The sequence below is a fragment of the Pinus tabuliformis genome, chromosome 8 (assembly GCF_031772625.1).
Source record: "Pinus tabuliformis cultivar Carrire ecotype Pingquan chromosome 8, CPIR1, whole genome shotgun sequence".
In the NCBI taxonomy this organism is placed as follows: Eukaryota; Viridiplantae; Streptophyta; class Pinopsida; order Pinales; family Pinaceae; genus Pinus; species Pinus tabuliformis.
The window spans coordinates 220878197-220894349 of record NC_142294.1 but is presented as its reverse complement, the minus strand read 5'-3'; the positions used below and the strand labels follow the sequence as shown (position 1 = coordinate 220894349).

Genomic DNA, 16153 nt, shown 5'->3' with positions numbered 1-16153 from the left:
CTAGCCTTGGGGATGCCTAGGCAAAATTCGATCCTAGAGCTAGGGCTTGGGATTCCCAAAGATTCCACTGTTAGAATTGCCTCAAATTTGGAGGAGAGGGAGGGGACCCACTAGTGCAGTAGCCTGTAGGAGATCGAAGTTTCCTTGTGTCAATTCCCGGAAAATTGATGCCCTATGTGACCTTTGAGGGCTAGACCTGGGAAAGTGGTGAAAGGTGAAGGAGATGACCACCCTTTTTTAGGGATCAGTGCCTAGTTCATTTGGGGATATGGAGTCAGGATGATGATGAGTAAGAACTTGGTTTCTTGATTAAGGAAGCTCGGAAAATTAGCTTCATCCAATGTTGAGAGAAAGAAAAGAAAAGTGGCCTTCAAGCATCTATACTTCAAAGAAAATGATGCAAGCTTATCGAGATGAATAATCTCTAGGACATTTAACATTGACCCATACATTAAATTAGCTAAAACATGCTTAATTCCACATTTTAATTATCTAGCAACTAGCCCTAATTTTAGCAGTATGCGGCAACAAGAATAACAATGTTAAAATTTTCTTACAATGTTATAGGGTATATCCAACCAACGTTTCATTTTCAAGACAAAGCTCCAAGACAAGAAAAACGGCCCAAATCCATACATCAAAATTCATCCATCTCCAAAAATATCCTCCAAGGAAAAAGTGCGAAGTTCTCTATGATCAGAGAGATCCCAAGTCAAGTGATGATCCAAATGAATGTATCTAACATCAATATATAGCCTCCTAAGGAGTTCAAATTAGCCTATGGGCCTACATTAGCCCCTAATGATAAAAAAATGTGCAAATAAAACCCCTATTGGTGACAAGCCCACCAAACTAGCTCACAAGTGGAAAAATAAGCCTCACAAGGGGCCAAATAATAATATGCACATGTCGTGGGGCCCTCCAAAGGCCTAATAATGTCTTGAAGTGCCATACTGAGGAATAAATTCCTCGGATTATGATGGACAAGGGGTTGGCCCCTTGTTCTCCAAGTAGTAGACCTGTGGTGCTCGCAATGAGTTTGAGGGCACATAAATGACCCCAGGGGTTTCCATATGAATAAGAGATGCCCGTAGATTTGTCCGAGTGGTGGAATGAATGCTGCCATGACGTCATACAAATCCCTGGACACCTACTAAGGGTGTGGGGCTCCTGTGGGGGCTTGTCGAGCATAATGTACCAAGCATATCACCATCATCCCAAAAGCGGATCGCTAGTAGTCTTTGACCATTGCTGAAGATCCGTGGAGTGCTATTTGTTGTTGTGGAGGCTAATGGCTCTCTATGCACACCCTATATGTGCCAATGTAGACCTCTGGGGGTTAGGATCCCATATAGAGAGACCAAATCCAAATGGAAACCACCTGTAATCCTGCATAAGATCCAATGTGTCCCCTAGGCTTCCAATACAAGCAATCATTAAAATAATCGTGTAAAAGAGTTTACAAGCCCTGGATAACAAAGTGGGCACTTCATAATGGCATGCCCTTCCATAGTGGGCTTTGGCATGTGGTAGAGTCTGCAAGCTCCAAAGGGGGTTAACCAAGTACCTTATTAGGTGGTTTCAACCCTTAAATGGGATAGTATGTCCAAGGTAAATCTCTATAATGGGGGTGGCAAGTGATAAATAAGTGGAATGGAGTAGGGAATGAGAGGGGCAATCCTAGGCCACATATTGGGGCATAGGGGTAGCTAGATAAGGGGAAGCCCACACCTGGGTATGTAATGTGTATGAGGGATAAATTGTGGTACATGAAGTGCGTTGGCTTTGATTTTTCCATCCATCTTTATATGCCTTTTGCCTTTTATGAATTTTCTTTAATTAACTGCTCGGGGCTCAAAGGACAAGAGCACGATGTGTAAGATATAGCAGTGATTACCTCCTTTTAGGTAGTGTGGTTCATTGTCCTCCAGGGGTTGGGACAATGATGGGTTCCTGAATGATAAAGGAGGCTCATCTAGGGCTTATGGGACTAGGGTGATGACCATGGATTGGGTTAGAGCTCATGTATTGGCTTTTGCCCACGTGCTAATTATTTTGTCCTGACCATCTTTTGCATTTTGTGGTACAATTTGCTGTTAAATGTGGCCAATTATGCTTTTTTCTTTTTCTTTAAGTTTCTTCAACCTCTGGGGCATCATTCCAGGCCCGACCCAAGGTGGGGGCAAGGGATAGGGAGTCTGGCCCTATGTGGACCCAGGTGGGAGAAACATGAATGGGATATAGTGAGTGGAAAGGGAGTAATATATGCGGATAAAGGAGCAGGACCACGCACCCAAAGTCGCGGTTTCCCAAGTAGTACCACCTTAGAACCAAATGGTCAATAAAGGAGATCCCACAGGACTAAGATCTAAGGGTAGCATCCAAAAGAGATAAAGGGGACAAGAGCACAAACTAATCCCACCCTTTCTGCCAAATCTCCCCATCAATCCATACCCAGAAGTATCCATGATAAGTAAACCCAATTCTCAATTACCAAATGGCAAGACATACCTTTAGATTCTGGAGGTCCACCTTCAAACATACGATCAATATATGTGGGTGAGGGACCACATGGCTGGCTCAGGTGGTAGAGCAATGACACAATGAGCTATTAGGAGGTTGTAAGGGGCTACTGGCTGCTAATTGAGGTTCATCATGGAGAAAAATTTCTCCAGGAGATATCACCCACGAAGTGGTGGGTAACATAAAATAACACCAATATCCTCATAAAGAGAATTCGTTTTTTTTGACAAATGTATGCTACCTGTAGAGTTAGGGTTTGAAGTGTAGTAAGACAATTGGTCTACTTTGACAATTTTCCCTTTGTGAGGAAATTGTATCATTTGAAAAAGCGATGAGACCACTACCGACATAGCGAAGGTCCAACTTCGACCAAGCAAAAGGTTGTAATTGAGCTGAGCATCAACAACTTCAACTTCGATCATGACCATTTTACCCTCTAGCTCTATGGGCAGATCGTTTAGGATTCCATAAGGATGAAAACCTCTTACATCAAAGGCTTTAAGAGTGAAAGGTGACTGATTGATGGTTGGAGAACCTAAGGCTTTCCAACAGGTAACTGACATAATATATGTGGAAGCTCCTTCGTCAACAACTGTGCGAAACACTTGTCTGGTTTTAACAAAAACTGGAATCTGGAACGCTAGTTGATGACAAAGTCTCGGTATATGACTCTCAAGATCAAATATAATTAGATTAGAATCCTATGGATCAATAACTCCTATGGCTAACAATAAAAGTTTTCGCTGTGTCGGGCACGTTTACAACACTTCTAGAGCTGGCGTTGTGGAAATAGACATAGCCAGGTCTTCAACAATGTTGTAATTTTGTGTTGCTCTAGCATGTGGGTTGAAAGTTGATTTTCGAAGCACACCTTTGGGAGTTGGTCAAATCATCATGTCAGGATTCAGTTTCTCATCTATAATGGTTCATCAGAGGAGGAATTGAACTGGAAGGTTGACTAGATGAACTAGCCTCGTTTCCATTGTCGACAGGACCCTTAGACCCGTAATCTTTTGATCTCATAACTACCATAACTTGCTGCGAAGACATCATCATGATACCTTGCGATGTGGAAGAGGAAGATGTGTTATGAGAAACCATTTTGCTATCTTGAGAAAGAAGTGGATCCTTCAAGACAACAGGAGTTGGAGAACCTTTAATGAATTTGGAAACCTCTGCCCGATGTGGGCATTCCTTCGTATAATGATCCTCATTGCAAACAAAGCAAGGATAGTGAAGTTTTCGTTTCTCGTTAGTAGGTTCAATTTTAGCGGGTTTCTCTTTCGAAGTAGCATTTTGTTTCGATTTACCTTTCCCCTTATTTTTACCTCTGGTTGATTAATTCATGTCGGTAGATGATTCTACGACATTAATCTCGGAAATAGCTTTCGAAGAAAGGCTTTCAGCGGGTGAATCTTGTATGGCCAAAGTCTGAGTACTTTTAGAATTTTTCTTTTTCCCCTTAGACTGTTGGCTTGCAGATCCTATTATACCATCAACGACATTAGATCCTGTAGGAGTTGTAACTATCAGATCGTTTTTAGGGCGCGGTAAATTTAGGATTTTCTCATACAAGGTGCCGAATTGGGTGTAGATTAAGTCTAAATACTGAGCATGAGAGACTACCTGCTCTTTCGTGACGACACCTCCCTTAGTAACATCCTCAGTAATAACCAGAAGAAGTGACTTCGTAAACCATTCAAAGAAAATCTGATATGGAAATTTTTTTTTGACTAATTGACGTCTACGTCTCCATTCATGTATATGATCGGAAATGTGAGTAGATTTTGATGGTTTTAAAGAAGTCAACAGTTCGGTACTAGTATCGTATCGAATCGGTAGCTGGAAATTGGTTAAAAACATTGTTGCTAGAGAGTTAAAGTTATGGAAAGAGGCACGAGGTAGCTTAATGTACCATTTGGTTGTCGAATCGGTTAAGGTTCGTTGGAAAAGGTGAAGATGGATAGAATCATCAATTAAAGAATTCAATGCACACCAAAGGTGATATGTCATCACATGATTGGATGGGTCTTCTCTTGATTTTCCTTCAAATTTGGGTATGTCACTCGGTAACTTGGTAGGAATCGCCGACCAATAAGGATAATAATAAATGAGATCGTTCGTTAACCAAGATAAATCAGGTAAATATATGGTTGCAATAAACGGTAACTATCGGTTAGGGTCTTGCTGTAAAGTTAGAAAACCTTGTTGTTTAAGACAAACCCATGGAGGAGGATACCCAAGATATCCTGGAATACCATGTGCGGTTGGAATTGGGATTCCACCAGGGTAACCAGGGTGAACCATACTAGGTTGAGGTTGAACAGGGACTTGATAAGTATGACTAGGGTATGGTTGACTCTGGAAAGGTTGAGCTTGACCGATTTGACCTAAGTAATATTGCCCCTGTATAGGTTGAGCTTGCAAAGGTTGACCTTGAACAAATTGACTTTGAACAGGTTGACTTTGAATAAATTGACCTTGAAAAGGCGGGATTTGGAAAGTTTGACCTTAGAAAGGTAGACTTTGAAAAACTTGTCCTTTAAAAGGTGGAACCTAATAACTTTGACCTTGAAAAGGTAGAAGCTAATAAGCTTGACCTTGAAAAGGTGTTTGCATTTTTCCTATATTAGGTTGTCCGATAGGAATTTGTGGTATAGATTGGATCGTAGGACCGGCTTGATAAGCAAAAACCTGAGGGATTGCTTGAGTAGTTTGAGGAATAGGTATTTGAGGGGTAACCAGAATGGTCATTTGCGATACTCTTGGTATTGGTGTCTGAGGGGAACTTGGAACCAGTTGCGAAATAGGTGTTTGAGGTGTACTCTGAACAAGTTGTTGAATCGGTTGCTGAACTTGTGTTTGAGGAATTCCTTGGACAGTTTGTTGGACAACTATTTGTGAAATCCCCTAAATAGGTTATTGGACAGGTATGACAATTCTTGGAATAGGTATTTGAGGAATAGGTTGTCCAGTAGGTTGAACAGGTTGATAAAGTGGCACTATGGAGCAACTAGACCGAAATGTTGAGTAAAAGCAGGGTTCCAAATAGTGTTTGTCCCAGGGTAAGGAGTACCAAGCAAAGGTTGAGTTACAATAATTTGACCTGGACCGAGATGAGGTATCTGACCATAAGTTCCGGTAAAAGGTTGACCCCCAACCATACGAAAAAATCCGACAATAGGTTGTCCTCCAAGTGGAGGATAAGGTGGTTGCCCCCCAAGCGGGTAATAAACACTAGTTGGGGGTACTTGAGGGTTACCTAGGTTACCAGATACATATGAATTTGTTGGTCTAATGCCATGGTCACTTCAGGCATGGATGTCATGCTCTAAACAGTAGATGTAGATAAACTAGATGACTAAGCAGAAGGTTGAGGAGAAGAAGAAGCTCCTGAAAAGGTCCTAGTAAGTCGCTGCTATCCAAGAGGAACCGATGAACCACCATACAATAGTGATTCTGGGGAGCTGGTAAACATAGATGATTCAATGGGTTGGCTCCCAATACGAATTTTTGACATTATTCTCTTCCTAGTGAATAAAAAGCAATGCGTGGTGGTGACAAATTTTGACCTAAAAAAGTCAAAGTGGTAGAATACCAAGGGTCAGGTTGGAAAGGAGAGAAAGGAACTTATTGGTCAAAAGATTCACCACCGGTAAATGGAGAATGAGGTGTTTCTGCCTCTTCGTTTTCGGTAATATCTTCAATGCTAATTAACCCAGGAGGTAATTCAGTCGTAATTTTCAGCCTCCTTCGAGGTGAAGGTGGCTCAGGAGTAGGAGCTATAACAGGCGAAGGTGATTCAAATTGAGAAAATTCAGACTTAGGTTGTTCTATTTCTAGTTCGGTTAGTTCAGTGTTTGAAACCTCACTAGTATCGAATTTAGTTTGAACTACTTCGATAATCTCTGGGCTAGAATGAACTAAACCTGATTCTACTTCTTGCATTGGATTCACTTCGGTTTTACCGTCTCAGATTGTAAAACTATTGATGTTTCAGGTTCTTTTGAGACTCTAGATCCTTTTGACTTTGACCTTTCAGTTTTTATCTTTTCCAATTGACTAGGTGTGTATTCAGGCGGTTTACCCTGCATTCTACGTGACTACCTTGGTTATTAAGCCAGGATGAAATTTTGTTGCAAAATCAAACATTATTCACAATCCAATCCTAAGGTATCTAAAAATTAAAAACAAAAAATTAGCACACGCTAAAAAATCTAAGGATTCAAACCATGCAAACAAGATTTTCACAGTGAAATCACTAGTTGGTGATAAAATCCAACGTCACAGAAATCAAAGTGAAAAGTGGCTATAGATAGAGTAGGTGGAACCAATTACGCTGATAACCTACTTAATGTACATGATCCAGTGCAAGTAAACTTCATTTATGCCATCTCGAATGAAGAATACCCTCTAGAAATTTCCAAGTTAGTCTAGTCAATCTCTGTTCCAAGTACAACAAAGACTTCCGCTTTGCCGTCACCTCGGGTAAAAGCCCTAGGAATATGGTCACTAAGGTTACCACGTAAAACAATTTAACTTGGGGGGACAGTCGCAGATCGGACATACACACAAGGGCAGAGTAACAAAGTTCAATCCCCTTGAAAGTTCCTCAACATGGTTAATTTGAGGTTTACTTCCAAGTGACTCCCAAGTACCTTTTGGCACTGTTTTTAGTACGTGTAAATCACTCTACCGTAGCCAATGAAGTGGGGTTGATCACTTCACTAGGTCCGATATGATCTCGTGCTTGACTCCTTTGTAAGGGGAGCTTCCTAGAGAAAAATTGCAGTAAATGGATTTTTCTCCCTATCACAAGATGCTAATGTTTGTTTGCAACTTTGGAAAGTTAACTCACTTCCCTATTCCAAAGCCCTACAACCTAATCTATTGTAGGTGGAAAAGAGCCCTAAAAAATAAAAATTTCTAGATTGATTTTATTAGTGTTGATTTTAAGAGCTGTTATTTACTCAAAGGTAATGGATGTGAAACTGATGAAATTATGACTTGACACAAATCCTAATGCAGTCGAAAATGAAAATGTAATCTTTTCATTTCAATGAAAATTTATCTAAAGTAAGGAAAGAGTCTTTCAATTTTTCAACGAAAATGTAAACAAAAACTCTAAATCCCACTATATCCCTTTTCCTAAAATGCAGATATCCAATTTCGAATCACCCAAATATTGAAAATAATTTCAAAATTTCATTTTGCCCAATAACACAAAATCAAGAAATTCCTCTTTTAAACATACAATCACTCAGAAATTCACAAAATGCAACAAGAAACCAATAATCACTAAAATGAATTTTCCCTAATTGAATGCTATTAATTCACTTGCAGTAAAAAGTACAGTTCATGAACACTTCAGCAACAGAAAGAAACTAACTTTTCGTTTCGAAACTAGCATAAGAAATATTTTTCGCAAACAATACCTAATCTTGTAAATTATAAATTTTGACACACAAAACAATCTTTCATAAAAGAGCAAACTGGACTCAAAACCTGATCTAATTGAAAGAAGAAAGATAGACAGTCAACAAGACAAGACCAATAGATCTCTCTTTTGATAGATTGACCATTCATTAGATGAGACTTTACCCTAATTTGCAAAAATAAGATAATCACAAGCAAATCTTTTCATAACACTCAACCAAATTGACAGAGATTCAAATAAGGTACAAACAAGTGTAACTTAACAGGCAAAACCAAAAAATCTGGACTTGATGAGGATAAAACTGAAATTTTCAAAAATTCCAGGTATGTGCGTAGGTCCTAGAGGAAACCAGTGTGCATACGCTCTATTGCAGAAAGACAAGTGCGCAGAAATGCACACTATCCCTGAAGCCTAAGTGTGCACAATGAGGAATTTTGGAAAAAATAAAAAACAAGTTAAATCAAACCCAAAATCCAATTTTTTGAGATTTCCATACACTCAAGGAAGGCTTGTACAGAGGGTTCAAAGGGTCAAATAAGAAAAATAATGGAGAGTGAGACAAATCCCCGGTGGAGTCACTAATTTGTTATGTGGGCTTATCCCTCTTGCGAACAAGAGCAATCTCCCTAAACTCCAGAGAAATCTAGTAACAAACAATCAGGAATTGCTACGTTTCTCTAGACTATGATTGACTAAAACAAATACTATTGTAGAGGCCACTTACCATTTAATTGAAATGATTGATGAAGCCCCCTTCAAAGCTTTCAACCATCCGCTCCTCCTCGATGCTTTAGAGATCCTCCCGTTGCTTCCCACAACTTCTCCATGATGTCTTGAAAGAGATCTGCATAGACAAAAGAAAACATGAGAGAGAAAGAATAATTGCCTTTATAATAAAATGGAGAATAGCCTTACAACCATGGAACTTTGATGTTGCAAGTCCCTTCCCACAATCTCCAACGCTCTCTTTGAATGAATAGCCTTCCAACCTTATTCCTGCAGCGTAAGCCTACTTCCAACAATCCTCCTTAATCCTCACGCCCGAGTTAGCTTTATAGGCTAAGAGTGGGAAGTTTGGGATCAATTTTCCAAGGGATGAGATCCACTAATGGTGGGATAGGGATTCCACAAAGAGAAGGAGTTGCTCCATGATGGAAGGGATCAAGACTGAACAGGCAACCATTCGAAGCTTCTTGGTTGTAATAGATATGACCAACAATGCTTCTAGACTTTACTTTTTATTTTTACATGCGTTAAGTCATGTTTGCAGGTCACAGTGTAGGATAGTGTGTACTTATGTGCGACTCCTAATGGACTGTTCTACGTATGCGCAAAATTGACTAGGGAACTGCGCAAGAAGGAAAAAATAGGGTTTTGAACCATGGGATCTAGGAATTCCCCTTTCTTTGGAATAATTTGGATTCTAACTTTGCAGGGGAATGCTTTGGGACACATTTGTGGATAGCGAAAGATCCAAACCGATGGTCATTTGCCTAATGCCACAAAATGATGTGTAACACTAATTGATGTAAATATTTGAAGACAAATATAAGAAGCATACGGTGGTTTTTCTGTCGGAAGGGTTTCCACCTAAAAATCCGTTGTCTAGTATCTTGATGTTTGTGCATTGATGAATGGAGTTATTTACTGATGTACTGTTAATGTTAATATGAATATAATGCTCTGTGATGTTAAAATAACTAACTGAAGAGAAATATTGATTCACCCCGCTCTCAGTATTTCCAACAAGACCAAAAATGGATTATAATTTGGAATTGAAGGAAGGACAAGGAAAATTATGTCAGTATTAAATTGGAAAAACAATTATCAATTCTAGAACCAAACATGGGTGAAAAAGGATATTTTTTGGCAAGAAACAATATGAAATTAAAGACTAACAAAAGGCAATTGATGATTATGAATATATATATCAGTTCAGTGTGGTAACCATGTTTGAAAGAAAAAATCTATAATTTTCGGTTTACCCTGGTTCAGAACACTAGGTTCCTTCATATTAAACACATAGAAAAAGTTTTTGACTTTTCTCGATAAGAAGAAGGTGAGACTTCAAGACATTATGGTAAAGTCTGATTTTGTAGTACCTTCATCCAAAAATTTGAGAGATATATGAAAGGTAATCAGTCAGGAAAGTCAAAAGTCATATCAAAGATGCAGAAAGAATGTGAAGCAGTTATCTCCAATAAAAATGAAAAAAATTCTCATTTAAAAGATCATAGTCAGAAACTACTTGCATTAGTCAAGAAGTGTAAAGCTATGAAGCACAAATTAGAACAAGAAATTGAAGGTCTCGAGAAGAAACTCAATGAAAGCTTATAAAAAACTGAAGAAAAAGGAATGAGTACTGATCCAGATAATATCACGATTCGAAAGGATTTCCATCCAATTGAAGTAAATACATGCTACAATGTTGCAGTGCAAATGATGGATGAAGATCCAACAATCAATCAAGCAAAATTAATATGTGAAGGAATTCATATACCTAAGTAAATCAAGAAATCATCACAAGCATGCTAGGGAAAATCAAGTCATAAGAGCTCCTTATCGACATTCTAATCGCGAGCAGGTACATTAACTAGTCAACGTATCAACATCAATCAGAAGGAAAACAATTAACATATCTCCCAAAGAATACCGATACCAAAAGTATTAAGCCTCATGATAACAAATCAATGTGGCAAGCCTATAGGCGCAACATTCCAAGAGGATTGAGTTAAGATGGTCAGACCATTTTTCAGTTTGACAATTCTGTTCAGCACTCAGAAGTTCTTATCATCACAACTCCAGGAATTTAAAAAGATGCAAATATATTACAAGACAAAAAGATAACCCACCTTTTCATCAATTTGCTTTGAGAACAAAGCATTTCTAAAGGGGAAGGAAATGTTATGAACATAGATATATAAATAGCATAAACAAATAATTCATAAATAATTAATATTAACTATTAATGGTTAGTATAACAAAAGGACATGTCCTAAAAGACATTACTGTTCATGAAACGGCGTCCTGCCTAAGTATATATATGGGGCTCTCATTTGTAATTCTCATATCATATCACTTGTATTGAAAATTAAAATATTTTTTATCCAATAATGATTATTCAAATATTCGAGATATTCTAAATATAATTGTGTGATAATGAACCTTGTTCATATCATCCTTTCTCCCGCACTCCTCAGTGCTGGAAACTTGGTGGAACATTGCCTTTTTGTTATGTTTGGCGGAAAGAGTTATGTATGCAATTGCTAGATAAAGGATATCAGCTGATTGAAGATGCTAAAGAATTAGATGCTTCAGCCTGCTCTGATTTTACTTTTTTCCCTAGTAGTACTGAAGAGGATATGATCCATCTCTGTATATACTGTTCTGCATTTATTTTCAGTTTTGCAAATAATGAATATATTTCTGTTAATATAAGACATTCCAAAAAAATGGATATAAGAACACATTGTATATGAATGGTAGAAAGTAATTGTAGTAGTGTGAGGCAACCAATAATCTAAATTAGAAGTTTATTTAAATGAAATATATTAATAACTCCACATCTAAAAGCTACAAAAATAAAAAAATGACATCTGCATGCTTAAGTGATTTTATTAGCACAATATTTTTCCTTGATAACACCTGAATGCGGGAAACTGTTTGTGGATAGCTTGTGGCATAAAGTATTTATATACTGTGCATGCACTGGTAGTTTTACTCTTTTATTTAGTTTATCAACTGGTTTTGGGAGTATTTTGCTTTAGAAATAAACTGATTGGATTTTATGTTAAACATGGAAGCACAGATAGAGTAGCTGAAAAGAGTGTGGAAGCTAAAATGTCAGCAGAAGCAAAACAAAAAGGGAAAGATTTGCCAGTTTCTATAGCAAGGGTTGACATTCGAGTTGGCCTTATCACAAATGTTCAGAAACATCCTGATGCAGATTCATTGTATGTGGAAGAGATTGACGTTGGAGAACCAGCTAAAAGGACTGTTGTCAGTGGCCTTGTTAATTATATCCCACTTGAAGAGATGCAGGTATTGTGACTCCTAATTGTATTTTAGTTCATATAAAATTTGATAAATTAAACATTTCTGAATGTGATTCCTATACTCTTTGATTTTATATTTTCTATAAACTTACTTTTGGAATGTAACTTCCTGCACCAAAATTCCATGGAATGTTAAAACAGTATTGTGTTTTTGCCTCTCTAATGTCCAAATATGGGCAAATTGTTTTCAAAATCTCATCTATGCATTGGTTTTATTTTCTATAATCAGTGTTAAGCAGTGTAGAAAAAATATGCAATTTGTAGACTCACCTTTGTTTATGCGAATTCCTGTACAAAAGTTGTGTGTAACATTGAAAGAATATTTATTTTTCCCTCTGTAATGTCTAACTGGAAAAATTGTTTTCTCTCTCTTATCTATATTGTGGCTGTATTTTTCATCTATTTAGTGCTCAGCAGTGTAGAAAACTCAGCTAGGGGCACCAAGAGACACTGATAGTAGTATTGCGTCTGACTCCAGATTGGTGTGGATCCTAGTGGCACCAAGAGATAGATTGATAGTAGTATTGCATTTGACTCCAGTTCAGTGTGGACTCGAGGGACCATGCCCCCCCAACCAGAAGCACCAGGCATTATGGTTGATGTTTGTAGTGAATGTGGACAGAATCACATGGATGATAAGGCCGGTGGGAGGTAGGAAGATAGAATGCCCACACATGGATGATCACGTGAGAAGAGGAAAGAAAAGGACGTAATTTAGTCCATGAGATCCTCTCTTCTAGCCAAAACATAGAGATGTCAATGATTAGGCTCATAAACTTTTGATAGATGGAAACCTCAGGCATATTATTTCCATTATGGTCCTTATCATTTATGTCATATTTAATGATCTCTATAGGATTATGATTAGTAGGCAAGGGAGACTGATGAGATGGAAAAACACAAGTAGGTTGTCCATGATGATCATACCAAAATGGGGGGACTATAAATTGATCATGATCTTGAGGGTGTGTTAAAGGAGAGAACGTATAGTCGATGAGGGGTTCTTCCTTGACACCATACTCAAAAGGGGGAAGGGCTCATGGTCACTCGGGATCATTTGAAAAGGGATGAGGGAATCACTTATGGAAGACTTGCGGTGATGAACAAAAGGATAAGGCAAAGGGGAGGGTGAAGTATTATATTGAACGGGTTTTTCCTCCCCAAAATCATCATTTTCATGTAAGGGAAAATAATGACCCTTCTTCTCAAGGGTATTGATGGATATGTCATCATAAATAATGCCTGAGAGAGAGGAGAGACCACTCTCAACCTCATCTTCCTTGTCAGTGTCATAAATGGGAGCACAATAAAATTGACGACCAACAATTTCCCATTTCTCCTTTTCAGTGTAGAAGTAATCTTCAAGACCTTCTTCCAAGGGGCTAATGGGGTCACCTTCTACGATGTTCTCAAAAGGAGATTCATCGAGAGTAATATCCTTGAGAAAGGTAAGGTTAGTCTCAACTTCACTTTCCATGGACTCATCCTTCCCAACACGTGTTCTCAAAATCATTATTTTCATCATGTGGACCCAAGGAGGACTCATATTCCCATTCATCACTTAGATTCTCAAGGTCTTGATGATGCTCGATGAAGCCTTCCTCTTGAATGCTCAATGTGGGGCATACTTGAAAATGCCTAAGAAAACCATCAATGAACTCCTCAATAGATGAGATGCTCCTAGGTTTGTGATTTTGCAACCATGAGTTATGACCATAGAGAGAACTAAAGAATAACAACATAAGGACATCCTGGTGGACCACTTTCTCCTTTGAAGTATGTGCATTAAATCTTTCAACATGGTCAATTACGGAGCTCGGTCACCATTAAACACGAGTACCCCACATACCATCCTTCCTGTGACATGATTGGGGTGCCTAGGGATGGTAGCGATGTCCAAAGCGGGAAAATCATCAAAAAAAAGACACCCTACTTCGGTTATACATGTAAATTTTGCAGGTGTCTCCAAGGTGATTTTAAATATGCCTAGAAAAATGTTAGCTTCACCCTACAAGCATCGACCTTAAAGTTCAATGAAGAACTAGGGATTCATTCTTCCAATGGAGTCACCAATAATGATATGTCAATGTGTTGTATGGGAAACAAAACACAAGTTTTGTGTCCCTGGCAATGGCACCAAAATGTTACTGCACAAACTAGCAGGGGGTCTTAGAGGAGCACTTGCTAGGTTAAGAGCAACAATGAAGCTAAAACCCATTGTCACCACAGCTAAAGCTTCCTACTCTTTACGGACTTTCTGATGGGAGGAGATCCAATATATAGAGAATCACTTATGAAGGATAGATCAACTAAGATTGATGTAAAGTGATCTCGATGACCCTTCCCTAGGAGAGACTCAAGAGTGGGACTTGCTTTCTTTTTAAGCAAGGTGCAAGTTTCTCTAGGATAGGGGAATGGAGATTTGAGGGCTTGGCTTAGGGAATGTGACTTGTAAAGGAGCTTGCTAAACCCTAAAATCCTTGTGGAACTTGGTTTCCCAAGTGGTTTTTGAAGAGTTGACTTTGATAAGATATGGGACCACACGAGACCAAGTGGAACTAGGTTAGGTCAAGAGGAGGGAGTTTAGCAACCAATGATATGCTTGATCTAATTAGGAAGGGGAAAGGAATCAAGGAATGAATTTTCAATGAAAGGCAATGCAAGGATCCTAGTGAGGTTTCTAGCCTAAGGGAAACCAAGGGCAAGATTTGGTCTTTGAGCTAGGGCTTGTGATATCTCACGATCCCATCGTCCGAATGTCATGAAATTTGGAGGGCTTTTTGAGGACACACCAACACAGTTGTGTACCAAAAATCAAAGTATTTGTATGGTTAGATTGTAAGCTATTCGATGCCCTAGGTGACCTATGGGGATAGACCTAGAAAGAAGAGGAGAAGGTGAAGAGAAATAAGTTTTAGGGTGATCACCTATGGTAGACCAGTGCATAATCCTTTGGGGATATTGGAATCAAGAATGATTATGACTTTTGATTTGATTTTCTTGGTCAAGGTGTAATGTCCCCAATTAATAATTTTGCTAAGGGAATTCTCAATTTTGCAATTTTTGGCAGTTAACAAATAGTTGGCATATAAACTTAGGAAAAGTGGGTGAAAAAGGAAAATTTATAAAGGTGTCACCCCCAAACATTAGAAAAGCCAATAAATTTGATGGGAAGTGGAGAGTGGGGGCCACTCCAAGGGAATATGCACCCCTTGGAGGAATTCGAATTGGGTGAGAGAGGGAATTTGATGGGTGGAGCCACAAGGAGCATGAGGGAGGGCTATCTATAAATTGGAGGTGAGGCTCTCATTTTAGGGGCTTTTTGACATTTGCTTATCCATTGTTACTCTAGCTGTTCCACTAAGTTACAAGTGTTGCTTAGCACAAGAGCTTCCTAAGGAGTGAAGCTCAACCTTTTCTTTGGTGGACCTTGAGTGCCACCCTAGGAAGGATTTCTATCTTATTTGGAGGTTTGGTGAGAGACATCACACAACACCACACCATTCTGGTTTAACTGGGACGCAGAGGGAGAGGCCACACAGTCATTGGGAGGATTGGTGCTAGAAGTTGGGGTCTCTATTGCTGCAAGGGTGTTCTTGATCATATTCTAGCAAAGGAGGGAGATTTTGGGAGGCAAAAGGGAGTCCCTCACTGTTGTACGAATTGCTGAAGCTTGCTATTGCGTCATCTCTCACAGGCTTGCACAGTTCTCTTGGGTGATTGTTGTGTGGAGTGTTGGTTGGAGGATTTAGGGGCTGAGCTGCTAGGATTTCATTTGGAGGGAGATTGTGGGGAGATTGCTAGCATTTTGGAGCAACAATTCATCATTTTCTGCTACAGGTGAAGCGTTCTGGTATTTGAGGAGGGCCAAGCTATTTGGGGTCGAATTTGGAGGGTCAAAACCAGAGAAAACCTTTTTCTGGGTTTTTGACAAGGATGACATCCCCAAATTTACAGAATTTTCTGGGCAGTTTTGAGGGTCCAAATTAGGTTGCCAATTCGGCTAGTAGTGCAGAAAAATTGGGCAACACAAATTTATGGAGGGACAAACTATTGCAGCAGTTGGGCATTGGGAGATTGATCACTTGGGGCTTTTAGCTTGCCTTGAGCAAGCCTAGGTGCACTCTTTCCAATTTTT

At 39.0% G+C, this 16153-nt stretch overlaps 1 protein-coding gene across 1 annotated transcript in view; it reads left to right on the top strand.

Moving 5' to 3' along the window:
• LOC149234946 (putative methionine--tRNA ligase) overlaps positions 1–16153 on the top strand; it is a 361390-nt gene that overhangs the window by 286480 nt on the left and 58757 nt on the right. Inside the window, exon 16 of the mRNA XM_089372009.1 lies at positions 11769–12001. Coding sequence (XP_089228135.1) covers positions 11769–12001 — 233 coding nt within the window. The remainder of the gene's footprint in view (positions 1–11768; positions 12002–16153) is intronic.